The following is a 26,008-nucleotide window of genomic DNA, read 5'->3' as shown; positions in this document are numbered from 1 at the left end:
AGGCCGAAGTGGGCAGATCACTTGAGGTCAGGAGTTTGAAACCAGCTTGGCCATCATGGTGAAACCCTGTCTCTACTAAAAATACAAAAAATTAGCTGGGCATGGTGGTGCACACCTGTAGTCCCAGCTACTCAAGAGGCTGAGGCAGGAGAATCGCTTGAACTCAGGAGGCAGAGGTTGCAGTGAGCCGAGATCGTGCCACCGCACCCCAGCCTGGGTGACAGAGCAAGACCTGTCTCAAAAAAAAAAAAAAAAAAAAAAAATTCTGCAGCAAGTAAGGAAGGTGTAAAATTGTTCTCATCCTGTGAAAATCTAAAATGTGGGAAGTTTTTTTCTGGGGAGCAACAAAACATTCACATGAGCATTTTTAATGCAGTAGGGCATCCCCGATTCAGACACCAGGTCCAAGATTGACTGTTTATAGAAAGATGGCCTATACTCTTTTGGACATTTGTTTGCTCTAATTTATACACAGAAAGGAGCAGAGGGTGTTTTGGAGTTTGTTGGAGGGGCGTTTGCTGAAGGAAATATAAGAAAATGTGTGTGTGTGTGCATGTGTTTGACTGGGAATGAAGGAACTGATCTAGTGTCTGTTCAGGGTCCAGGCACTCAGATTACTCTTTTTCCCCCTCAGTATAACTCAATGAGATTTGAGTGAAAAAGGTCAATCTCGGGAGAAGTGTTCTGTTTTCTTATTTGCTTTCTTTTATTTTTCTTGTGAAATACATTGTAAATGAAAAGCATATAAGTAATGCATATTAACAATTTAAATAATTATTTCACAAAGAAAACCTGTGTACTCAGCACCCAACTTAAGAAATAGAAACCGATGGCAGTGGTGGGCAGATTACTTGAGACCAGGAGTTTGAGACCAGCCTGGTCAACATGGTGAAACTCTGTCTCTACTAAAATTACAAAAATTAGCTGGGTGTGGTGGTGCATGCTTGTAATCCCAGCTATTTGGGAGGCTGAGACAGAAGAATCACTTGAACCCAGGAGGCAGAGGTTGCAGTGATCTGAGATCGTGCCACTGCACTCTAGCCTTGGTGACAGAATGAGACTTGGTCTCAAAACAAATCAAAACAAACAAACAAAAAAGAAATAGAAACTTTGTACCTTTCTCTCCCATTCCAAATAATTACTATACTGAAGTTTGTATTAGTAAATTCTTTGATTTTCATTAGTTTGTGTATCCTTATTGCTTAAGCAATATATTGTTTAGTTTTGCCTCTTTTTTACCTTCACTGTATTTTTACTCTTACTAAACATATATTTCTTTTTTTTTTTTTTGAGACGGAGTCTCGCTCTGTCACCCAGGCTGGAGTACAGTGGCCGGATCTCAGCTCACTGCAAGCTCCGCCTCCCGGGTTTACGCCATTCTCCTGCCTCAGCCTCCCGAGTAGCTGGGACTACAGGCGCCCACCACCTCGCCCGGCTAGCTTTTCGTATTTTTTAGTAGAGACGGGGTTTCACCGTGTTAGCCAAGATGGTCTCGATCTCCTGACCTCGTGATCCACCCGTCTCGGCCTCCCAAAGTGCTGGGATTACAGGCTTGAGCCACCGCGCCCGGCCTTAAACATATATTTCTATGTCTTGCTTTTTACACTCAATATTGTTTGAAGCTTGTCTGTGTTGATGCATGTAACTGTAGTCTGCCGGTTTTCCTTGATGGATAGCATTCGATATGTAAATTACCAACTTGCTCAGAAGTGCAGCCACTAAATCCTCATTTTGAGCAATCACCCCAAGTAAGACTGATGCAGGGTGACTTTTGCTCACACTTCAGGAATTACTGTCTTAGAGGACAAAATCTGAGCTCTTACCTCCCAGTTTCCCAACTCTCTACATCAGCCTTTTATTTTTAATTTTAGTAGAACTGTTTGTTTTCCTTTTCCAAAAAATATTTTCTCATATTTTTCACCTATATAATTCTTATGCTTTAAGTCTCTCCATTAAACTATAAAATCCTCCAAAGATTATCATTATTATCATTGTTGTCACTGACATTTATGGAGCAGATACAATATACCAGGTAGTTAGTACAAAGAGTTTTTCATGGATCATCTCATTAATCCTCGTCCAACCCCATGAAGAAGATTCTGGGATTAGCATCATTTTACAGATAAGGAAGTAAGGGTCAGAGAGATTAAGTAACTTGCCCAAAGTTAAACAGCTCTGGAATGTGGATCTCTAACCATCTTACTTGTCTTTGAACCTCTAGGATCTCGGGTAGGACTTTTGGTGTGTGGAAGGCACTTGATTAATGTCTGTTGAGCTGCACTGAAAGGAAAAGTCAAGGAGACCAGATGGAAAACAATCCATTTAGTTCAGATGATGGCAGTGGGGATGGAAAAGAGGAGCTGGAAATAAGACTTGGCATGCCAGACTATTACAGAGCTGAATATGGGGAGTGAGGTTGGGGGAGGGAATGAGGAAGGGACAAGACATTTCCATTTTTTCGCTTTGAGCACTTCTGTATTTTTTGGAAATGTTTTCAGCAACCATGTGATGCTTTTATAATTTTTTTTTTTAAAGAAGAGAAAGTGTAGAGGCAGCAACTACGTGACTAGGCACCAGCAAAATATAGAAAAAAAAGGACGAAAAGAAACCCAAGCTGACCAGGAGGCTTCTGGCAAGGCAATGTAGGAGAATGGGGAATTAAAGTCAGAAAGAGAAATGCCTGGGGGAATGCTTCTAGGGGAGATACTGACTGTAATTTGGAGAGTCTGGGTTTGGGAAGCAGCAGGTCATCTGGGGGAGGTCTCCACCAAGTAGCTAGACTTGTAGGTCTGAAATTCGGGAGAGAGGCTGAGCCAGACCCATGCTCTGAGAAATGATGGTTGAAGTCATAAGCTTAATGTGCAGAACAAAAAAGAAAGAAGAAAGAAGACCTCAACCAGAGTGTTGACGCGTCAGGCATATCTGAGTAGAAGAAGAGCCAGGCCGGGCGCGGTGGCTCACTCCTAGAATCCCAGCACTTTGGGAGGCCGAGGCAGGCAGATCACCTGAGGCAGGAGTTCAAGACCAGCCTAGTGTAACCCCTGTCTCTATCAAAAGTACAAAAATTAGCTGGGCCTGTGGTCCCAGCTACTCCAGAGGCTGAGGCACCACAATCCCTTGAACCTGGGAGGTGGAGGTTGCAGTGAACTGGTGAGCCGAGATCGTGCCACTGCACTCCAGCCTGGGCAACAAAGCAAGACTTTGTCTCAAAAACAAAACAAAACAAAACAAAAACCAGAGGAGCCAGGGAAGGTACTTGAAGAGGAGCATCCAGAAATGTAGGCGAATCATCTCACAACCTCATAATCACCAATGGAAAAGATAATTTTTTAAAAAAGGCATATGGGCCTGGTGCAGTAGCTCACACCTGTAATCCCAGCACTTTGGGAGGCCAAGGTGGGACAGTTGCTTGAGGTCAGGAGTTCAAGAGCAGCCTGGGCAACAAAGGGGGACCCTGTCTCTATCAAAATTATTATCATTATTATTGTTGGAGATGGAGTTTCGCTCTTGTCACCCAGGTTGGAGTGCAATGGCACGATCTCGACTCACTGCAACCTCCGCCTCCCAGGTTCAAATGATTCTCCTGCCTCAGCCTCCTGAGTAGCTGGGATTACAGGTGCCCACCACCACGCCTGGCTAATTTTTGTACTTTTACTAGAGACAGCATTTCACCATATTGGCCAGGCTGGTCCTGACCTCAGGTGATCCACTTGCCTTGGCCTCCCAAAGTGCTGGGATTACAAGCATGAGCCACCACACCTGGCCTCTACCAAAAATTTTAAAAGGCCGGGCTTGGTGGCATGTGCCTGTAGTCCTAGCTGCTACTCAGGAGGCTGGGACAGGAGGATTGCTTGAGCCTGGGAGGTTGAGGCTTCAGTGAGTCATGATCACACCACTGCACTCCAGCCTCAGCAAAAGAGCAAGACCCCATCTCTAAAAAATAATAAAAAAAACATATGTAAATGGCATCAAACAGTAAAGAGTTCTTTTATTTTTTTTTAAGAGACAAGTTTTAGCTCTGTCATGTAATCTGGAGTACAGTGGTACGATCACAGCTCACCGCAGCCTTGAACTCCTGGGCTCAGGCAATCCTCAATCCTCCCACCTCAGCCTCCCAAGTACTTGGGATGACAGGCGCACATCACCATGCCTGTCTAATTTGTTGAAACTATTTTTTGTGGAGACAGGGTCTGGCTATGGTGCCTAGGCTGGTCTTGAACTTCTGGGCTCAAGCAATCCTCTGGCTTCAGCCTCCCAAAGTGCTGGCATTACAGGTGTGAGCCACCACACTCAGCCCTAAAAGACCTTTGAGGTTCCAGTTGTAGAAGCATGCTAGGGTAAGTGGCCCTATTAAAAGGGCCTAGGCATGATAACCCTGAGAATATCTACATGTGAGTGGAAGTTTGACAAAAGGGGAAGAGAAGGACTGCAATGATAAGGTCTAGGAGGCATTATTTCGAGGTAAAAGAAGGGTTAGAGATCTTGTCTTTTTGTTGTGGTGCCTGCCCTGGTGCTTGGTGATAACAACTACTCGCTGGAGACTTACTTTACATCATGGATTGTCTCAAAGCCTTTAGTTTTTTTCTCCATAATATGACCTACACATAGCGGCCAAATTGACCTTCTCAAGTGCTGATCACGCCTCTCCTGTCCTATAAAACCACTAGCTGTGCCCTTTTCTCCAGAGAGTAAGATCCAAACTCTTTAGTTTGGCAGCTAAGAACCTTCTTGGTGTGACCTTCGCTCGCTCACCTGGCCAGTTTTGTCTCACTCTGCTACTTTTCCAGCACAATGAGATCCTTGCCTATGAGCATGCACTCATTAATTCATCCAGTAAACACATATTGAGCACCTACCATGTGCCAGGCACTGTTCTAAGTGCCATGGAAAGAATGGAAACAAGAGAAATGACTCACACCTTTTGCAGAGTTTACCAAAAACAAATCAATAAGAAATTATCAGACAGGTATAAGGACTTTGATGAAAAAAGAGGATAATGTGATGGAGGGTGACTAATTTAGATGGGATAATTAGGGAAAGTCTTCCTAAGGAGATAGGTTTAGGCTGAACCCTGGTTGACAAATAGGAGGCAATGCAAAGGTCTGGGCGAGGAACATTCTGGGCAGAGGGAACAATTAGTACCAAGGGTCTAAAGAGCGCACAACCTTGGCATGACCAAGGAGCAGAGAACTCAAGAGTGCTGAAATGAGGCAAGGGAGAGGGAAGGGGACATCACAAGAGGCTGGAGGGGGAGAGAACAAAACCACAAGGGTCTCTTAGGCCTCGGTAAGGATTTGGGTCTTCATTCTAGAAGCAATGGAAAGCTGCTGAGAAGTGATGTGATTCGATTTAGGGTTTTAAAAGTTCACTCTGGTTTCTGTGAGTGAAACCAGAGTTTTTTCAGAGCAAAAATAGTATCAGGAAGATCAGTTTGGAGGCTGCTGCAGGAATTCATATAAGAGATTGGTCATTTGGGACTGAAGAGTGGCAGTGAAGATGGACAGGTTTGACAGATACGTTTGAGAGGAATCTGGGACGTAAAATTAATGGGGCTTGGTGATGACCTCAATGTTGGAGTGAGAAAGAACGGATATGTGGAGCATGTTAAAGCAGCAAATCATCTAGTCATGAGGTAGAAAGAAAAGAAAACTATAGAAAGGGTTACCTTCACTCTCAGCAATAGTACTGAAATATTCCCTGCTCATGGCTGGGGGAGGATGGGCAGGAAGACAGGGAGGAGAGAGGGGATTGGCAGGGCCACAAAGCAAATCTCACATTGCCCTTCGAGAGCTCCATTTTACCATAGCTGTACAACATGAAAATCAAAGTGATAGGTGGCCAGGTGTAGTGGTTCTTGCCTGTAATCCGAGCATTTTGGGAGGCCAAGGCAGGTGGATCTCCTGAGGTCAGGAGTTCAAGACCCACCTGGCCAACATGGTGAAACCCTGTCTCTACTTAACATATAAAATTAGCCAGGCATGGTGGCATGCATCTGTGATCCCAGCTACTCGGGAGGCTGAGGCAGGAGAATTGCTTGAACCTGGGAGGCAGAGGGTGCGGTGAGCGAAGATCACGCCATTGCACTCCAGCCTGAGCAACAGAGCAAGACTTTGTCTCAAAAAAAACAAAACAAAAACAAACAAAACAAAAAAAACAGAGCTTACATCTTACAATAACTGAACAACATGAAAAACAAACAAAATGATAGGTGGCCAGGCACAGTGGCTCACGCCTGTAATCCCAGCACTTTGGGAGGCTGAGTCGGGCGGAGCACCTGAGGTCAGGAGTTCGAGACTAGGTGTGATCTCAGCTCACTGCAGCCTCCATTTCCTGGGTTCAAGCAATTCTCCTGCCTCAGCCTCCTGAGTAGGCGGGATTACAGGCACATGCCACCACACCTGGATAATTTTTGTATTTTTAGTATAGGTGGGGTTTTGCCATGTTGGCCAGGCTGGTCTCAAACTCCTGACCTCAGGTGGTCCTCCCGCCTCAGCCTCCCAGAGTGCTGGGATTACAGGCATGAGCCACTGCACCCAGCCTGAATCTGCATTTCTGAAAAGTTCCCAGATAATGCTGATGCTACTAGTCTGGGCTCACAGTTTGAGAACCACTGCACTGGATTAACTAAAAAAAACTTTCTGGTCAATTATCTAATGATGCTTTCAAAAACGGAGGTAAGGTTATCAGCTGAGTTCTATCCTTCATGAGCCACAGCACTCAGATGGCATTCCATGTAATGGAAGAGAATGAAAGAAAAAACCTTTAATCCGTCACTTTGTTCTCTAAAAAGTGGTAACTACCGAGCTCCCTCCTTAACCCCTTGCACCTGCGCTTACTCCTCCACTTCCATTCCACCAGGATCAAGGACCCCAGCACAGGGTCTTGCAAAGCTCCCTAGAACTATACCCCTCCATCATTTCCAAATTCAGACTGGTTTAATGGATGTAATATGGGTCCTCTGGTCCTGTAGTGTCTCACAGGCACTGTAGCAAATCCCAGAGCTGGTCTGTTGTTGCAGAGGAGGACTGCAAGCTAGAAATCTAGTGACTTGCAGCCAAATCTGGCCCTTCCATTAACTATGTGGCCCATGATGAGTCATGTCATTTAGCATTTTTACACCCTAATTTTCAACAGTTTTTTTTTAAGTCCCCCAGTATGAGAGAAAAGGGAATACTTAAATAAATATTAGCCAAAATTTTCTTGGAAAAAAGACATTAGCAACAGAACTATAACATTAGAGATATTACATTTATAGTTAACCAACAAAGAGCGTGCGTGTGTGTGTGTGTGTGTGTATTTTTAGATCTTCACAACAACCTTGTGAGGTAGGTAAAACTTGAGGCTGAGAGAAGATGAAAGTCTGGCCAAATTAAGCATCAGGGCCAGGACTCAAATACTTTACCTTCTCAATGAAGTCAGTGTTCTTTCCAACACACTGCCTTCCCTCAATTGATTTCAGTTGAATGTAGGAATGTACTAGTGCATAACCTGGATGGCCCTAAAAGGATCAGAGAATTATATTAACCTAAAACTAAATGGCCAATGACTCAGCAAATTAGAAAACAAGAGTTGTTAGTCTTCAGCTAAATGCCACGGAGGACCACTGCAATATCATTTGACATTCTCAGCAATTTTGCTTCCACAATTTTACAGTCCTCTACCAGGTCCCTCTGGCTTGTTCATTGTAGGATATTTTCTCTGTGTCAGATGACAGCAAACCTCCTGTAGAAGTACCTCATACACTGCCATTTCAAAGAGCTTCTGAAATTATTTCAGTCTCCAAGTCACAAGACCGCAAACATCCTCTACGATAATTCAGCCTTGTCATGGCAGTGAGACATCTGGTGACTAATGCCTGCACAGCACTGAACTGGGAGTGCATTTCCATTTTATTCAATTTGTGTATTCCAATGCCAAACCTTCCAGTTATAATCTAATTTCTTTCAAGTTCTGAGCTTGGGGTGGGGGGATTACACTAATAAATTTCTAATTGAGTAATAAGACTGATAAAAGTCACCAATCTTGTATTGCGTGTCTTTTAAGGGCCAGGTAGTGCACTAAAGGCTTTATATAAGACCTCAAATATTAATCATTAATAATGATGTGACCATTTAGTTATTGAGCATCTATGTTGTGCCAGGCACTGTACTAGGTGGTTAATGTATGATCTCTAGGCCACATTTTTCTCGTTTCTCATTTAGTAACTAGGCATCAACCTTTTTTTTTTTGGAGATGGAGTCTCACTCTGTTGCCCAGGCTGGAGTGCAGTGGCGTGATCTCAGCTCACTGCAACCTGCACCTTCCGGGTTCAAATGATTCTTCTGCCTCACCCTACTGAGTAGCTGGGACTACGGGTGCGTGCCACCACGCCCAGCTAATTTTTTTTTTTTTTTTTTTTTTGAGACGGAGTCTCACTCTGTCGCCCAGGCTGGAGTGCAGTGGCTCAATCTTGGCTCGTTGCAAGCTCCACCTCCTGGGTTCACGCCATTCTCCTGCCTCAGCCTCCTGAGTAGCTGGGACTACAGGCACCCGTCACCACGCCTGGCTAAGTTTTTGTATTTTTAGTAGAGACGGGGTTTCACCGTGTTAGCCAGGCTGGTCTCAAACTCCTGACCTCAAGTGATCCACCCGCCTTGGCCTCCCAAAAGTGCTGGGATTACAAGCGTGAGCCACCACGCCTGGCCAGCATCAACTATTAAACTCACATTTCCCTAAGAGTCAGTCACACACTGAAGGAATGCCTTTTGTATTCAGACCGTTATTTGGTCCCTTTAAGTTTATCCTCTCTGTTATAACATAGACAAGAGGGAGGATAGATCAGGGCCTGAATTGAGCCACTGATGCCCAGGTTTTCTCTATTTGGGGTGCTTGAAGACAGTAGCAATGAAAATTCACAAGGGAGCAGCAGAACACTCAAGACTATTTCCTAAACCAAATGGGTGTTTTGATGGCATAAAAGATGCGCTTTCTGACGGAAGCTCTTGTTACATTTACTACAGTGGAAAGGTTTTTCTCCTGTATGCGTTCTCTGGTGTGTGAGGAAATGGGAACGCTGATTGAAGGTCTTGCCACACTCAGGACATCGATAGGGCCTGTCTCCTAAGTGGATTCTCTGATGGGTAATAAAGTGGGAGCTCTGATTGAAGCTCTTCCCACACTCCCCACATTTGTACGGTCTTTCTCCTGTGTGGATTCGTTGGTGCTTAATGAGGGCGGAGCTGTCAGTGAATCCTTTCCCACAGTTTTCACACTTAAAAGGTCTCTCACCTGTGTGTGTTCTTTGGTGCGTGACTAAATGTGAGCTCTGACTGAAGCTTTTGTGGCAGTCAGGACAACTGAAAGGTCTTTCTCCTGAATGAGTACTCATGTGAGCTACAAAATGGGAACTATCTCTAAAGCCCTTCCCACACTCTGGGCATTTGAAGGGCCGTTCTCCTGTGTGGGTTCGTTGGTGCTTAATCAAATCCGAGCTCTGGCTAAAACTCTCCCCACAGTCATTACACCTGTAAGGCTTCACCCCTGTGTGGGTCCTCTGGTGAGTGATGAAATTTGAGCTTCGACTGAAGCTTTTGTGACATTCCAGGCACGTGTAGGGCTTCTCGCCTGTGTGGGTTCTTTGGTGCATTATGAGGTGTGGCTTCCGCCCAAAAGTCTTCCCACACTCTGGGCACTCATAGGGTCTCTCCCCTGTGTGGGTTCTCTGATGTTTGATGAGTGTTGAGCTGTCGCTGAATTTTTTCTCACACCCCTTGCATTGGTAGGGCTTCTCTCCTGTGTGTGTTCTGCGATGGGTGACAAGGTCTGAGCTCTGTTTGAAGCCTTTCCCACACTCAATGCACGTATAGGGCCTCTCGCCAGTGTGGGTTCTTAGGTGTCTTATGAGATAGGAACTCTGGTTAAAGCTTTTCCCGCATTCTGCACACATAGGCTTCTCTCCTACATATCCATCCAGGAGCTTGTTTAAATCCCTCTCCTGTGAAAAGGGCTCCAGCTGGTCCTCTCCTGGAAGGGTTCCATGTTGCCCTTCTAATTCTAGGCCTCGCTCCCAGTTTCCTCCCCAACTAAGAGTATGAGAAAGATCTTTATTGGTTCTTTCTGAAGATGTTCCACATTGTTCTGCTGTTTCAGAAATGTCCTGATTGAGCTTTGCCACCTGATGCTCAAAGTCTGAAAAATTAATGTAAGTAACAGAGAATAAAGTTATCAGTTACCAGGAAGGAATATCAGAAAACAGTGAAAAAGATTAAAATCCCTGTTTCTGTAGCAGATTGCACTTAATTCAACCGTTCTGCTTTTCACTTTGTGAAAAGTTTATTGAGGTTCATTGAGCTGTCAGAACATATGAATTCCTAAACTTTTTAAATTTTAAGATGGCCAGATGAATCTTGATATCCTTCAAGTGAAGACCACATATTGTCAATATTGGGCAGTTTCTTTAGAAGATATTAAAGGTTTAGGCCAGGCGTGGTGGCTCACGCCTGTAATCCCAGCACTTTGGGAGGCCAAGGCATGCAGAGCACTTGAGGTTAGGAGTTCGAGACCAGCCTGGCCAACGTGGTGAAACTCCATCTCTACTAAAAATACAAAAATTAGCTTGGCATGGTGGTGGATGCCTATAGTCCCAGCTACTCGGGAGGCTGAGGCAGGAGAATCACTTGAACCCGGGAGGCGGAGGTTGCTGTGAGCAGAGATTGTGTCACTGCACTCCAGGCTGGGAGACAGAGGGAGACTCCATCTCAGAAAAAACATAGGTTAGACAAAAGTGAAATGCTTAGTCAAAATGTAGACTTTATTTAGTCAACTACTGACCATTAAGTCAAATTTAAATGTCTGCTAGTAGGAACAAAATTCTAGGGCGGCATTCCAAATTCTTCATCTAAACAAGGCTGAAATGCTAGATTTCCTTCCACTGGGGAGCACTCACATCTCACCTGCGTGGCTTTCCCTCAGGATCTTTCTCGCCTCAAAGTTTTGGAGTGGTAGGACCCATGGCTCTTCTTTCTGCTCCAACTGGGAGATTACACTAGGCCTGGAAATTCTACACAGGAATGTAAACATAGGATGTGAGTCTGAGTCAATCACACAAGGCCTGACCAAAATCCAAGCCCTACTCCCTGCCTAGATATGAGAGAACACCAGGGAAACTCTAACATGTATTTGGTCTCATTAAAAGTACAGCCATGGTACAGTGATAAAACAGGGTGATTTCCCCAAAATACTAAGAAAAAAAAGCTCTTTTCCTCCCATAAAAACAAAGCAAAACAAAACAAAAACAAAACAAACAAAAAAAAACCAGACTCAGTTGACAGAAACTCTGAATAAGTAAATACAATAACCATTTCTGAAGGCACAAGGCTAAAGTTAAATATGGAGAGGGTTTGATCAGAAACAAAGCTGCCATGACCTCACCCTTAGAAAGAATAAAGGAAGTTAACTATAATGTTGGGCTTTAAAATTTTCCCAGAATGGCAGCAGTCAAAAAAGCCACGAGAAAAAGATAAACACTTGTTAAGTAGCCTATAAATATATGAAAAATGTTTAACCTCACTATAATCAAAGAAATTCCATTATAACAATGATACACTGAGGCAATATAGTGTAGAGATAATGAGTACAAACTCAGCATTCACACTGCCTGGGTTTGAGTCATAATCCTGCCTCTTACAAGCTGTGTGGCCTTAAGAAAGTTACTTAAACTCTGTGTCTTGATGTCTTCATCAATAAAATAGGGATAAGAGGCCAGGCACGGTGACTCACGCCTGTAATCCCAGAACTTTGGGAGGCCGAGGCAGGCGGATCACGAGGTCAGGAGTTTGAGACCAGCCTGGCCAACATAGTGAAACCCCGTCTCTACTAAAAATAGCCAGGCATGATGGCACAGGCCTGTAGTCCCAGTTACTTGGGAGGCTGAGGCAGGAGAATCGCTTGAACCTGGGAGGCAGAGGTTGTGGTGAACTGAGGTCACACCACTGCACTCCAGCCTGGGCTATAGAGTGAGACTCTATCTCAAAAAAAAAAAAAAAAAAAAAAAGGGATAACAATAAGATCCATTGGCCAGGTGCAGTAGCTCACACCTATAATCTCAGCACTTTGGGAGGCCAAGGCAGATGGATCACTTGAGGCTAGGAGTTCAAGACCAGCCTGGCCAACACGGAGAAACCCTGTCTCTACTAAAAATACAAAAATTAGCCACATGTGGTGGTGCACACCTGTAATCTCATCTACTTGGGAGGCTGAGGCATGGGAATTGCTTGAGCCTGGGAGGCGGAGGTTGCAGTGAGCTGAGATTGCACCACGGCATTCCAGCCTGGGCGATACAGACTCTATCTCCAAAAAAAAAGACTCAATAAATGTTAACTATCATTGCTATTTTTCCCAGACTCTTTTTTTGTGTTTTGTGTGCATGTTCGTTTTTGAGACAGGCTCTTGCTTTGTCACCCAGGCTGGAGAGCACTGGTACAATCACAGTTCACTGCATCCTCGAGCTCTTGGCTCAAGCGATTCTCTCACCTCAGCCTCCCAAGTAGTTGGGACCACAGGCACAAGCCCCTACACCTGGCTAATGTAACTTTTTGTAGAGACAGGGTCTCATTATGTTGCCCAGGCTGGTCTTGAGCTTCAGAGCTCAAGTGGTCCTCCTGCCTCAACCTCCCAAAATGCTGGGATTATAGGCATGAACCACCACACCCAGCCCCAGACTATTTAAATTATTATACCCACTGTGAAAGGTAGAATATAAAGAAATGGATACTTTCATATAATGTTTGTGGGAATAAATCAATTGATTCGATCTTCTTGGAAGGCATTTTGCAAAGTATTAAATACCTTAGAAATGTATCTGTTCTTTGACCTACCAATTCTAGTTCTGAGAATTCTAAGGAAATGATAAAATTATACTTCAATAAAAAAACACTTTTAAAAAATGAGTTAAAAGAGGTTTATCACAACCTGGTGAAAATTTAGAAATGACCTAAATGTCCCACAACAAAGGAATAATTATATAGCTCACTGCAGCCTGGAACTCCTGTGCTCAAGGGATCTCCTGCCTCAGCCTCCCAAGTAGCTCAGGCAATTGCTATTTTTATAGGTTAAAAAAAGGTCAGATATATGGTTCAATCTAATGTTTGACTTCAACAACAAAATAATATTGTATTCCATAAAACAAAACACTAGGTGGTTATTTTAAGTGATGTAAAGAAAGATATTTATTGTTGTCAAAATATATTCATGATACAACATGGAAGAAAGAATGTGCAGCTGAATGTACAGTATAATCCCAATATTATCCTTTTGTGCTTGTTTTAAAATCATATACATGCTTAGAAAAATGCTGGTAGGATAGTAACTCTTCAGTGGTGGGATTAGGGATGACGTTTGTTTTCATTTTGATTGTCTTTTGCTTTAATGAGTATACATTACTTGTATAATAGATGAAGTAGGCCAGGTGCAGTGGCTCACGCATCTAATCCCAGCACTTTGGGAGGCCAAGGCCAGTGGATCACTTGAGGTCAGGAGTTCAAGACCCGCCTGGCCAACATGGTGAAACCTCAACTCTACTAAAAATACAAAAATTAGAGTGCGGTGGCTCTCTCCTGTAATCCCAGCACTTTGGGAGGCCGAAGTGAGCGGATCGCTTGAGGTCAGGAGTTTGAGACCAACCTGGCCCACATGGAGATAACCCATCTCTACTAAAAATACAAAAAAATTATCCAGGAATCGCTTGAACCCAGGAGGCAGAGGTTGCAGTGAGCCGAGATCGCACCACAACACTACAGCCTGGGTGACAGAGTGAGACTCTGCCACAAAAAAAAAAAAAAGTAAAGCAGAAGGAAGGGTAGCCAGGATATTTGGGAAAGAGCAATTGGAGGTATTTTGTTTGTTTGTTTGTTTGTTTGAGACAGAGTCTTGCTCTATTGCCTAGGCTGGAGTGCAATGGTACGGTCTCGGCTGACTGCAACCTCCGCCTCCCAGGTTCAAGCGATTCTCCTGCTCAGTCTCCAGAGTAACTGGGATTACAGGCGCCTGCTACCACACGCAGCTGATTTTTATATTTTTAGTAGAGATGGGGTTTCATCATGTTGGCCAGGCTGGTCTTGAACTCCTGACCTTGTGATCCACCCACCTCGGCCTATCAAAGTGCTGGGATTACAGGCGTGAGCCACTGCACCCAGCCTGTTTTTAAGTGACAGAAAAAATTACCTCCTTTTCCACAAAGACCTCAGAAGTCTCAAAAGTTAAGTGGCAGAGGTGAGAGTTCAACCCAGGCTGGAAAAGGGGGACAGTAATACATATATCAAAAAGTTATGATGAGATATTAAAAAGACAATAAATAGCAAAGATATTTACAAACCATAAAATGCATAAAGACGTAATTCTTTTTCTGCCAAGGAGGCAACAATGAATCTTACAGAGGTCTGGAGCTCTAAGGCACCAACACACCAGAGACTACTCAGACCTGGGCCCTTTATCTAAGTTTCAAATTAAAGGAGAGTAGTGGCCAGGCATGGTGGCACCCATAATCCCAGCACTTTGGAAGGTGGAAGCAGTGGATTGCTTGAGCTCAGGAGTTTGAGACCAGCCTGGCCAACATAGCAAAATCCTGTCTCTACTAAAAACACCAAAAACTAGCTGGGCATGGTGGCACATGCCTGTGATCCCAGCTACTCAGGAGGTTGAGGTGGGAGAATTGCTTGAGCCCAGGAGGCAAGGGTTGCAGTGAATCGAGATCACGCCACTGCACTCCAGCCTGGATGACAGAGCGAGACCCCATCTCAAAAAAACAAGATAAATAAATAAAATAAAGGAGAGTAGCATTCTTACCCTTTGATAGCCCATTCTTCTAACTGTGCTGGGTGGCATTCCTGAAGAGGATTCTCTAAGCAGTGTCCAGGTAACCCACTCTTCCCTGAAGTCCTCAGCCACATTATCAAGGGTCATCAGTTCCTAAAGCAAGAGACCTCGATATGCATCAGTAGCTCCCTAGGTATTCTCACCATTGTCTGAAAGCCAAAAAATGGCCATCAGTGTACACAAACAACCCCCCACACCTGATCAGAATGGTCCTGAGGTAAATTCTGTCAACCACAGAGGGTTGCTTTTCTTAGTCTGTTTTTACATACATCTTCTCCTGGCCAACTTTCCCATTACTAAGAGAGGCCTAGGCCTCCCAAACACATGGACAGAACCCAGTCTTTTAGATACATTAACTTTTTGAGGAAAAAATTGTCCACGATGAACAAGGTAAACAAAGGAGAGAGTTGGTAGGTACAATTTGATTTCTGGAAAGCTTTTGATTCTCCCCAACTTCATTTTCCTCAGCAACCAAGGAAATTGTGGACTTAACTATACTCATATTAGTTATGAGAACAGCTGACTTCTTGGCTTGCAGATTTGGGGTCAACCTCAAGGGACAGATTATGCAGAACCCCAAAGAGAACTGTGTTGGATACCACTCTATTTCAAGATCTTAATGGAGTCAGAAATAAGACTGAAAAAGACATGTTTTTTTTTTTTTAAAAAAAGACATGGATAGGTTGTAAAAATAAGTGAAAGTCAATGGGGATAAGCACAAAACACAACTCTTAGAGGCTGAAACCAATCATTAATATATTAATAAATTGACAGCAATATCATGAAAAACATTACTTTTTGGAGGATAGTCAGAGTCAACTACTGGATGGATCAGTAATTTATTCAACAATCAATATGTTGCCAGGCATAGGAGTCACAAAGAAATTAAGATAATGTTTTTTCCCTTAAAAACTTTCCAATACACCAGCCTCAGCAACATATTGAGACCCCTTTCTCTACAAAGAACTTTTAAAAATCAGCCAGGCATGGTGGCATGCACTTGTGGTCCCAGCTACTCAGGAGGCTGAGGTGGGAGGATCACTTCAGCCCAGGAGTTCAAGGCTGCAGTGAGCTATGATGGCGCCACTGCACTCCATGCACTCCAGCCTAGCAACAGAGTGAGCCCCTGTCTCTCCCTTAAAAAAAAAAAAAAAAAATTCAGCCAGCATGACCACCCACTACAAAGAATATTGCATTTCACGGGAGGAAGGACCAGACTAGGGTGAAGAAGTTTTACTCTTTCACATCTTTTGTCCCACTACAAAGCACCTATTTACTACTGGAACACAGATACAGACACAGACACACACACACACACACACACACACACACTTTTGGGGAAAATATTTATGTATTTACAGACATTATTATTGGTCATTTATAAAGTATTGAGTTTTTAAGGATCTAAAAACCATTGCTCTGGTTTAAAACTTTAACAAACAACAATAATGTAATTAGAAAGTAAAAATGGTAATAACAGTTTTCAGTATTGGTCGGGCGCTGTGGCTCATGACTGTAATCCCAGCACTTTGGGAGAACGAGATGGGCAGATCACCTGGGGTCAGGAGTTCGAGATCAACCTGGCCAACATGGTGAAACCCTGTCTCTACTAAGAATACAAAATTAGCCGGGTGTGGTGGCGCACACCTGTAATCCCAACTACTCGGGAGGCTGCGGCAGGAGAATCGCTTGAACCCGGGAGGCAGAGACTACAGTGAAGGGAGATAGCACCGTTGCATTCCAGCCTGGGCAACAAGAGCGAAATCCCCTCTAAAAAAAAAAAAAAAAAAAAGTAGAAGAAGAAAAAGGAAAAAAAAAAAAGAGCTTTTAGTATAATTTTTATTTCTACATTCATTACAAAACACAGCTGCAGGGCCCCCTTGCTGGAGACTTCTTAGCCACGGTTATAGAAACCCTGTTTCCCAGCCCGTCCCTTTCCCCATGCGCAGATGACCTCAAAGGCCCTACAGCTCTGAGGGGCTGTGACTAAGTGCCATTGTGAGAATCTCCAGTGCGTTCACCGGGTTTATTAATAGGAACATGACTGCACGCGTGGGGCTGAACCCCGTTCTTCTTCTCGGTGCTGGGGCCCTAACCAGGGTGCGGCGGTCAGAGGGTGGCAGATCAGCTGAAACCCGGGGACCACCATCGAGAAGCAAGAAAACTCATTAAGAGAATGACTTATCTCGACGACGGTATAGAGACCACAGCTACCTCTCCCACACCCCAGCAAGACCCGGGGGCTCCCAAAGGCCAGCGTGGGAACCCCTCTGAGAAAACGTCTGGGTGGCGGGCGAGCCCCCTCCACGCCTCTCAGCAGCGCGCCGCTGCCGCCGCAGTCTCCCTCCTTGGATCACTCACCGCCCCAGGGCCCAGCTGGGGATGGAGCAGGAAGTGAGTCCTCCACCGCCGAGCCGCACCCGGCCCGCAACCCCGAGGCGGTCCCTCCCAGAACCCGACCGGGATTCGTGACAGGGCTGTGGGGACACAGGTGGGACTCAGGCTTCGACAGCTCGCAGCCGGAAAGTACCGCCCCTGTCCTCTTGCTATTGGCTTTTTAGTTTCCATGGCTAGAATGTTTCTCTGTCCATAGGCTGACAGAGCTATCAATTACCGCCTAGCCTTCTGGGAAACGTAGTCCCGAGCAAGACCTCAAAGGACTCGGAGCCTTGGATATCCAGTTCCAAGCGTTGAAAAGTGCTAAACCCAATTCCCCAGCTACCGGCCCCCAGGAACCGCCTGTTTGGAGCCTAGGGATCTAAATGCCGTACCCTCAGTGTGGCATCTGCTGATGTGAATCTCCTGGCCTCACCCACCTACCGCGGAGCAGCCTGGTGCCCAACGTGAGGTCTCCCGCGCTCTGGCACCTCGCCCCTCCCCAGCGCAGAGCAGCTCAGCCCTCTGGCCTTTGCAGCCTCTCTTCTGCCCAGTCTTCCACCTCACACCCGGCGGCCGGAGCCTGCAGAGTGTTTGCGGAGGCCGGGTCCCAGACCAACTCAAACTGGACATAAGGAAGGCCCAGCAGACGCCCTTAGGAGAAAACAGACATTCCGTATCCTTCCCTTGGCATCAAACTCCCAGGCGCATCCCCTTTCCGTCTGGTTGATAGCCAGAGGAGGCGGGCGAGGGCATCAAGTATTCTGGGAAATGTGATATTGGGCTTCAAACTGGGGAGGCTCCTGGGTCTCATGTGAAAGCCAGTGGTCACTTTGGGTCGGCCCCTAGCTAAAAAATAATGTCTTTCCTTAAAGTGAAGAAAATGTGCCTGTCTACTCCGTTTGTTGATTCAGTGTAATTTAGAAAAAGAAAGACCATTTTGTGATGTACTATAAAACGCTTAGAATTGCTAGCCATAGAGTTAATGTTGAAGATCCCTTTGATGCTAATTCCACCATTCCTTCAACAAAAATAGGGTGCATTTTCCAGTGGATATTTATTGGGAACATTCTATACTCAAGATCGTTCTGGGAACTGTGGTTACTCGGGAATCATACATAACCATTACCTTCATGAAGTTTACAGGCCAAAAGGGGAGATAAACCATAAAAGGTATCAAAATCCTAAGTAGGCCGGGCGCGGTGGCTCAAGCCTGTAATCCCAGCACTTTGGGAGGCCGAGACGGGCGGATCACGAGGTCAGGAGTTCGAGATCATCCTGGCTAACACGGTGAAACCCCGTCTCTACAAAAAAATACAAAAAACTAGCCGGGCGAGGTGGCGGGCGCCTGTAGTCCCGGCTACTCGGGAGGCTGAGGCAGGAGAATGGCGTAAAAACCCGGGAGGCAGAGCTTGCAGTGAGCTGAGATCCGGCCACTGCACTCCAGCCTGGGCGACACAGTGAGACTCCGTCTCAAAAAAAAAAAAAAAAAATCCTAAGTAATATTTTGTCTTTTTTTTTTTCATATAGCCAGTTGCATCTTAGTTATTTTGCTACAATTGTAGTCATCTGCAAGATAACTACATTGCATTTTCAGAAACTCTGTCGACTGTGAACAAATACCTGGTTAGCAGAGGTAGTTAGATGTAGTTAGATTTAGTCAGATGAAAATGAGGAAAATGGAAATCCCAGAGGAGCTCAGTAACAAAGGAATGCCCAGGAAACCTAGGGATTGCCAGGCCTTCTGTAACTGACAGAGTTCAGGACCTGGAGAACTGAAGGCATCTTCAGGCCCCTCGGTAAGTCTTTCTAGCATTTTGCCATCAGGGAGATCATGAAGATTACTCTTCAATCTGGGACTGGAGTGGGGAGATGAATGAAGAGTCACAGAATCTGGCTGGTGGCTATCCCTGTCACTCTCTCCAGCTTCTGTTCCTTCTGCCTTACCTTGTTCTCTCAGCGGTTTGTTCACAATGATCAGGTGTGTGGGGAGTGATGGAAAGGAAGTTTGGTCTCATGACAAGAGCAGTCAGTGCAGGAAACCAATCGTGTACCCGCAATGGCCACCTGAAGAGAGGATCATGACCTGTTGGGGGTTGGGTGCTAAAGGGCGTGGCTGAGAGGAGGCATAGAGGAGCGAGGAAAAACTGTGAAAGGACTTCAAGGAGCATGAAAACAGAGAAAGACTTCAGCAGTTAATAGAACTGAATTTATTTTGTTTTATTTATTTTATTTTATTTTTTGAGACTGAGTCTTGCCCTGTTGCCCAGGCTGGAGTACAGTGGCGCGACTGCAGCTCACTGCAACCTCCGCCTCCTGGGTTCAAGCAATTCTCCTGCCTCAGCCTCCCAAGTAGCTAGGATTACAGGCGTGCACCACCACGCCGGCTAATTTTTTATATCTTTAGTAGAGACCGGTTTTCACCATGTTGGCAAAGCTGGTCTCGAACTCCTGACCTCAGGTGATCCGCCTGCCTCGGCCTCCCAAAGTGCTGCGGTTACAGGCGTGAGCCATCGCACCCGGCCAGAACTGATTTTTTTTTAAAGAGAGAGTCTATCATCTGTTGCTGTGTAACAAATTACCCCCAAATTTATTGGTTGAAAAACCAAATATTTGGTTTTGTGCTCCCAGCTGTTCGGAAAAGCCGCCAGTATTTCTCCACCTGGCTTTCCTCTACCACCAGGCAGGAGCACCTGAGGTCCCCCTCCCACCCCACATTCCGCCCGCCCGCACACTCGGACCACCGCTGTTGATATTTCTGCCCCTATTCTGAGCACACATCAGCGGAGGGAGCGGGACGCGGCCTGCGGTCAGCGGCGAAGAAGGCAGGCCCTGCGCGGGAATCTCGGAAGCCATGTGATTCATCATGAAGTTCCAGTACAAGGAGGACCATCCCTTTGAGTAGCGGAAAAGGGAAGCAGAAAATATCCGGAAGAAATATCCGGACAGGGTACCTGTGATTGTAGAGAAGGCTCCAAAAGCCAGGGTGCCTGATCTGGACAAGAGGAAGTACCTAGTGCCCTCCGACCTTACCAATGGCCAGTTCTACTTCTTAATCCGGAAGAGAATCCACCTGAGACCTGAGGACGCCTTATTCTTCTTTGTCAACAACACAGTCCCTCCCACTAGTGCTACCGTGGGCCAACTGTATGAGGACAGTCATGAGGAAGATGATTTTCTGTATGTGGCCTACAGTAATGAGAGTGTCTATGGGAAATGAATGGTTGGAAGCCCAGCAGATGGAAGCATCTGGACTTGGGGGTAGGGGAGGGGTGTATGCGCGACTTGGGGAAAGAGAGGGCGGCTCCCACCGCGAGGAGACAGAAGGTGAAGACATCTAGAAACTACACCGCATACACCGTCATCACATTTTCACATGCTCAATTGATATTTTTTGCTGCTTCCTCAGCTCAGGGAGAAAGCTTATCAGGACGGAGCTGTTGCATTGGCTTTGATAGAGGAATGGGGATGATGTAATTTTACGGCATTCCTGAGATTTAATTTTTGTGCAATTTCATAGAAGGGTCAGGAGGTGGACAAGTTGGGGTCAGAGATGATGGCAGTCCAGCAGCAACTCCGTGTACTCCCTTCTCTTTAGGCACATATTCTATTTTTGACAGTTGCACAATAAAGGTAGGGAAAGGGGACTTGTGGTAGTGGACCATACCTGGGAACCAAAAGAGACCCACTGTAATTGATGCATCGTGGCCCCTGATCTTCCCTGTCCCACACTTCTTTTCTCCTATCCCAGTTACAATCTCACAAACATCACAGTGCCACCCCAGGGGAGGCAGTAGACATCAACCCAGAAATTTAGACAGGGATCTCTTATTTTTGGAAAATAGGGGTTAGGCATGAGGGTGGTTATGATTAAGAAGACAGTTTTGTTATTAAATGGCATTAAACTGGAATTGACAGAGTGTTGAGCATCTCTGTCTAAACTGTTCTTTCTCTCTGGTGCTCCTTCTATCACCCCTACCTTGGAATTTAATAAGCTTCAGGCATTTCCAATTGCAGAATAAAACCACTCCTAGCATCTTCTCTAGTATTTTCCATGTATCAGGACAGAGATGTCTTATGTAGGGAAGGGGCAGGTATGAAGTAAGGTAGATTATCTACACCTCTCACTCATTCAGGATTCTTGCTCCCATGCCACTGTCCCTTCAGTCTCACACAGAAATACTATGTGATGGCCAACTGCTTCCCTTCTTGGTTATCCACTGCAGCTGCTAGTTAGAAAGGTTTGCAGGGATGACTTTTAGTAAATCATGGGAATTTTACTGATTTATTGATTTGTTATCACTTTTAGGGTTTTTGGGGTGGGAGTGGGGAGCAGGAATTGCACTCAGACATGACATTTCAATTCATCTCTGCAAATGAAAAGGGTTCTTTCTCTTGGGGGAAATCTGTGTGTCAGTTCTGTCAGCTGCAAGTTCTTGTGTAATGAAGTCAATGCCATCAGGCCAAGGAAATAAAATAATTGCTTACCTTAAAAAACAAAACAAAACATGTGCCAGGTGCAGTGGATTATGCCTATAATCCCAGCAATTTGGGAAGCTGAGGCAGGAGGATTGCTTGAGCCCAGGAGTTCAAGACCAGCCCGGGCAACATGGCAAGGCCTCGTCTCTACTAAAAACCAAAAAATCAGCCAGGCTTGGTGATGCGTACTTGTAGTCTTGGCTACCTGGGAGACTGAGGTAAGAGGATCACTTGAGCCTGGGGAGACTGAGGCTGCAGTAAGCCAGGATGGCACCACTGCACTCTAGCCTGGAAGACAGAGTGAAACCCTGTCTCAAAAAAAATTATTTTATTTCTGTTGATTAGGAATCTGGAACAGCCTAGGTGAGTATCTCTGAAGGTATCTCACACGGTTGCAGTCTAGACACTGGCTGGGACTACAGTCATCTGAAGGCTTGACTGGGGCCAGACGATCTGCTTGCTCCCAATCTCCCTCATGTGACTGTTTCCTCACCTGTAGCTTCTCCTCCCAATGTGTCAGCTGGCTTCCCCAGGGTGAGTGATTAAGATAGAAAGAAGCAGAAGCTGCAATCTAACCTTGGAAGTGATAGACCATCATTTCTGCCATACTCTTTTGGTCACACAGACCAACCCTGGTACAGTGTGGGAGGGGACTACACAAAGGTGTGAATACTTAGAGGCAAGGATCATAGTGGGTATATTAGTCAGGGTTCTTCAGAGAGACAGAACCAATAGGATATATAGATATAGAGAACCAGGGAAGCCAGTAGTGTGAGTCCGTTTAAGTTCAAAGGCCCAAGAACTTGAGGGGCTGCTGGTGCAAGTCCTGAAGTCTGAAAGCTGAAGAACCTGGAGTTCTAATGTCTGAGATCAAGAGAAGGGTGTCCCAGCTCAGAAGAAAGAGAGAGAAAATTCGCCTTTCATCTGTCCTTTTGCACTATCTGGGCTCTCAGCTGACTGGATGGTACCATCTACCCTGGGTGAGGGCAGATCTTCCTTATCAGTCTACTGATTTAAATGCCAGTCTCTTCCAAACACACTTACAGACATAACCATAAATAATGCTTTCTCAGCTATCTGGGTATTCCTTAATTTAGTCAAGTTGACACCTAAAACTTTTTTTTAGAGACAGGGTCTCACTCTGTTACCCAGGCTTCCATGCAGTGGTGTGATCATAGTTCACTGCAGCCTCAAACTCCCAGATTCAAGTGATCCTCCCACCTCAGCCTCCCAAGCAGCTAGGACTACAGGCATGTGCTACTGCACCTGGCAAATTTTAAAATTTTTTGTAGAGAGGAGGTCTTGCTATGTTGCTGAGGCTGGTCTTGAACTCCTGGGCTCAAGTGAGCCTCCTGCCTCAGTCCCCCGAAGTGCTGGCATTACAGGCTTGAACCACCACACCCAACCGACACCTAAAATTAACCATCATAGTGGGCCACCTTGGAGGCTGACTACCACAGGGACTACAGAGGACTTTAGGACATTGTCCTTGATGTACTCTGTCATGCTCCTATGACAGCTCTTTAAGGAAACTTAAAGATCTCTATGTATGGGGAATGGGGGAGATGATCCCATTACTCAAACTAGGAGCCTTAGAGACTTCTGCAACCCTTCATGCTACATAGGATCAAAGTCTTGGGTACTACCTCTTACCTTCTTGCTACTCAATTCAGCTATGAATGCCAGTTCTACTCTGTTGCAACCACCGAATGTTGGCTCCAGGATGCTCTATGGGCCAGTTTCCTTCAACACTTCAAAAAAGGAGTAGGCTACAAGGTCCTTTATTTCAGCTTCCCTTCAACCTCTCTGGGGTTCCTATCATTACCCTTCCCTACCTTTCCCATTGATGTTAATTTCCCTGGCCTACCTTTAATCATGCAAGGCTGTCAAGAAGTGTATTTATTGGGAACTGCACTTGTCCATATGCAAGAGAAACTTGACTACTGTAGTTTATCCAAATCAGGGATTTTTCTCACGTATCAAGAAGTTGAGAAAGGCCGGTTGCAGTGGCTCGCACCTGTAATCCCAGCAATCTGGGAGGCTGAAGTGGTGGGTCACTTGAGGCCAGGAGATTGAGACCAGCCTGGCCAACATGGCAAAACCCTGTCTCTACTAAAAATACAAAAAAGTTAGCTGGCCATGGTGGCGCATGCCTGTAATCCCAGCTACTCAGGAGGCTGAGGCACGAGAATCGCTTGAACCTGGGAGTTAGAGGTTGCAGTGAGCCGAGATTACACCACTGCACTTCAGCCTGGATGACAGAGAGAGACTCTGTCTCAAAAAAAAAAAAAAAAAATCTAGAGATTAGTAATACATGTCTAGTAAAGCAACTCTAGGATGCCGTCAAGGACCTGGGTATTCTCTGTCTTCCTGCTCTGTCAACCTTGGTGGGTGGCTCTTGTCTTCATGGTCGCTTCCAGTCATCATGGCTGTATTCCAGAATAGAATATTGCTCTGTCATTAAATGTTATTATCACTGAAATTATGTCATAGAACATAGACAAATGAAAGATGTAAAAAAGTGTGTGGCAAAACACATGTGAAATATGATTCCATTCGCATCTGGTGAATATCTGTCACTTGTCTACCAGCACACTATCTTTCTAGGGGAAATAGCACCGGATTTTTCTTTACAGAACAGCACCCCATGCATAGTTCAGATGGGAGCTGCCATCTGCTTACCTGATCCTTCCTCTCTATCACAGGGTCTGGTTTGGAGGTGAGCACTCAACCCAAACCAAGCTGACGGCAGAACTGTGCTATCTGGCCCAAAATGATTTGTCAAGAAGAGCACAGATGACTCATGCTGAGTCTATCAGGGACCTTTCCTGGGACTTTGTAAGCTGGAACCAAAGGAAAAGGACCTGTTCCTTTCTGGAAGTAAAGATGGGAAGATGTGAGTCTGTAGGCCATGGCAGCCGTATTTCCTGCCAGCTGAACCGCATTCCGAGAGAATGAGACGAAGGCAGAGAGAGGGAAGCAGAGGGCAGAAGCTAGAAAACTTTTAAGAGCATTTTGAGTCCTGGGTCACTGAAGCCAGAAATAACTCTGAATTTTCCTTAAGTTTGTTTTATGAGTCAATAAATATTCCCTTCTTGCCTAAGATAGTTTGAGTGGTAAAGTCCAGGCACTTGCAATTCAAACATTTCCCACTAATGCATCATCATTTCTGTTTGAAAAAAGAATCCATGCATATGTATACACATATACACATACATGTACATAAATATAGTACAGGAATACATTTTGCTCATCTGTATTTTAAATCTACCTTAAAGAACACATTAATTTTTAATACCAGTTTTTAGAATTACCCATTTAAAATTATTCATTGTAAAGAGTCCAGATAATTCACACAAAAGTGAATAAAATTAGAAACAAAATGAGAGGTTTTCATCCTTGCTAATAATAACAAAATAGCAAAATTATCTCAAACCCTTTTAAGCTGAACCACTTCCAGGATAATTAACCAATTCAACTTCTTGGTAGAAATTCAAAACAAAGTATTTAATGTCTAGGTCTAAGTGATTTAAAAGGCTCAGGCAGGGATTATCACCAATTGGTCTGATAATGGACAGTTATCTTAAGAGCTCCCTCTTTACAGATAACAGGGGTCAGCATGCCCACATTTGCAGGAGGGAGGCCTGAGTAGATTTCTGGAGGGCCTCCCCATCTATGCCTGCCAAGATCTGGGAACCAACTTCGTTTCCTGTCTCTGCAACCCCACATCCTTTATAAAAAGACTGTTCTGTGTGCTGTGAACCGTATGAGGAAGGCTTTGTGACCTTCGTACACTAATTTTTGCAAGACAGAAATTCTCTATTTAAAGATGCTTGTTGAAGGCGCTATGCCTCATGCCTGTAATCCCAGCACTTTGGGAGGCCGAGGCAGTCGGATCATTTGAGATCGGAAGTTTGAGACCAGCCTGACCAACATGGTAAAACCCCGTCTCAACTAAAATACAAAAATTAGGACAGGTGTGATGGCTCATGCTTGTAATCCCAGAATTTTGGGAGGCCGAGGCAGGGCAATCACGAGTTGAGGAGTTCGAGACCAGCCTGGCCGACATGGTGAAACCCTGTCTCTACTAAAAATACAAAACCTCCAGCCTGGCCAACATGGTGAAACCCCATCTCCACTAAAAATACAAAAAACTTAGCCAGGTGTGGTGGTGGGTGCCTGTAATCCCAGCTACTCAGAAGGCTGAGGCTAGAGAATCACTTGAACCCGGGAGGCGGAGGTTGCAGTGGCCGAGATCACACCACTGCACTCCAGCCTGGGAGACAGAGTGAGACTCTGTCTC

General features: G+C 45.2%; 1 protein-coding gene, 1 long non-coding RNA gene and 1 pseudogene across 3 annotated transcripts in view; 2 read left to right on the top strand and 1 right to left on the bottom strand.

Annotated features, from left to right (window-relative positions):
* LOC144330109 (uncharacterized) overlaps window positions 1-21,796 on the top strand; it is a 28,173-nt gene extending 6,377 nt beyond the window's left edge. The window contains exon 3 of the long non-coding RNA XR_013395984.1: window positions 21,750-21,796. This is a non-coding gene — a long non-coding RNA (uncharacterized LOC144330109). The remainder of the gene's footprint in view (window positions 1-21,749) is intronic.
* On the bottom strand, window positions 671-17,391 carry ZNF774 (zinc finger protein 774). 2 transcript variants are annotated; one of them, XR_013395974.1, is made up of 5 exons: window positions 17,212-17,390; window positions 14,821-14,943; window positions 10,932-11,038; window positions 8,688-10,167; window positions 671-876 (listed from the first exon to the last, which is right to left on the bottom strand). XR_013395974.1 is itself a non-coding variant. In XM_001097129.4 (4 exons), exons 2-4 carry the CDS (start codon window positions 14,922-14,924, stop codon window positions 8,927-8,929), a joined length of 1,452 nt encoding a protein of 483 aa, XP_001097129.2. In that variant the 5' UTR covers window positions 14,925-14,943; window positions 17,212-17,391; the 3' UTR covers window positions 7,873-8,926. The 2 variants fall into 2 exon arrangements, 1 of the variants encoding a protein (XP_001097129.2); XM_001097129.4 differs by lacking the exon at window positions 671-876 and having other exon boundaries at window positions 7,873-10,167; window positions 17,212-17,391.
* Window positions 19,873-20,569, top strand: LOC702869 (gamma-aminobutyric acid receptor-associated protein-like 3 pseudogene; annotated as a pseudogene).
* Window positions 21,797-26,008: the final 4,212 nt, after the last annotated feature.

The sequence above is a fragment of the Macaca mulatta genome, chromosome 7 (assembly GCF_049350105.2).
Source record: "Macaca mulatta isolate MMU2019108-1 chromosome 7, T2T-MMU8v2.0, whole genome shotgun sequence".
Taxonomy (NCBI): Eukaryota; Metazoa; Chordata; class Mammalia; order Primates; family Cercopithecidae; genus Macaca; species Macaca mulatta.
Note: the sequence above shows the minus strand (reverse complement) of the source record. Positions and strands in the feature narration are given on the sequence as shown.

Excerpts from the sequence above, each read along its gene's own strand:
- ZNF774 (XM_001097129.4), bottom strand. The coding sequence starts at position 14,924 with ATGTGGCTGAGGACTTCAGGGAAGAGTGGGTTACCTGGACACTGCTTA. Across the intron at positions 11,039-14,820 it reads GAAGAATGGGCTATCAAAGG|AATTTCCAGGCCTAGTGTAA; the intron begins GTAAGAATGCTA and ends ATTCCTGTGTAG. Across the intron at positions 10,168-10,931 it reads CCTGAGGGAAAGCCACGCAG|ACTTTGAGCATCAGGTGGCA; the intron begins GTGAGATGTGAG and ends TTAATTTTTCAG.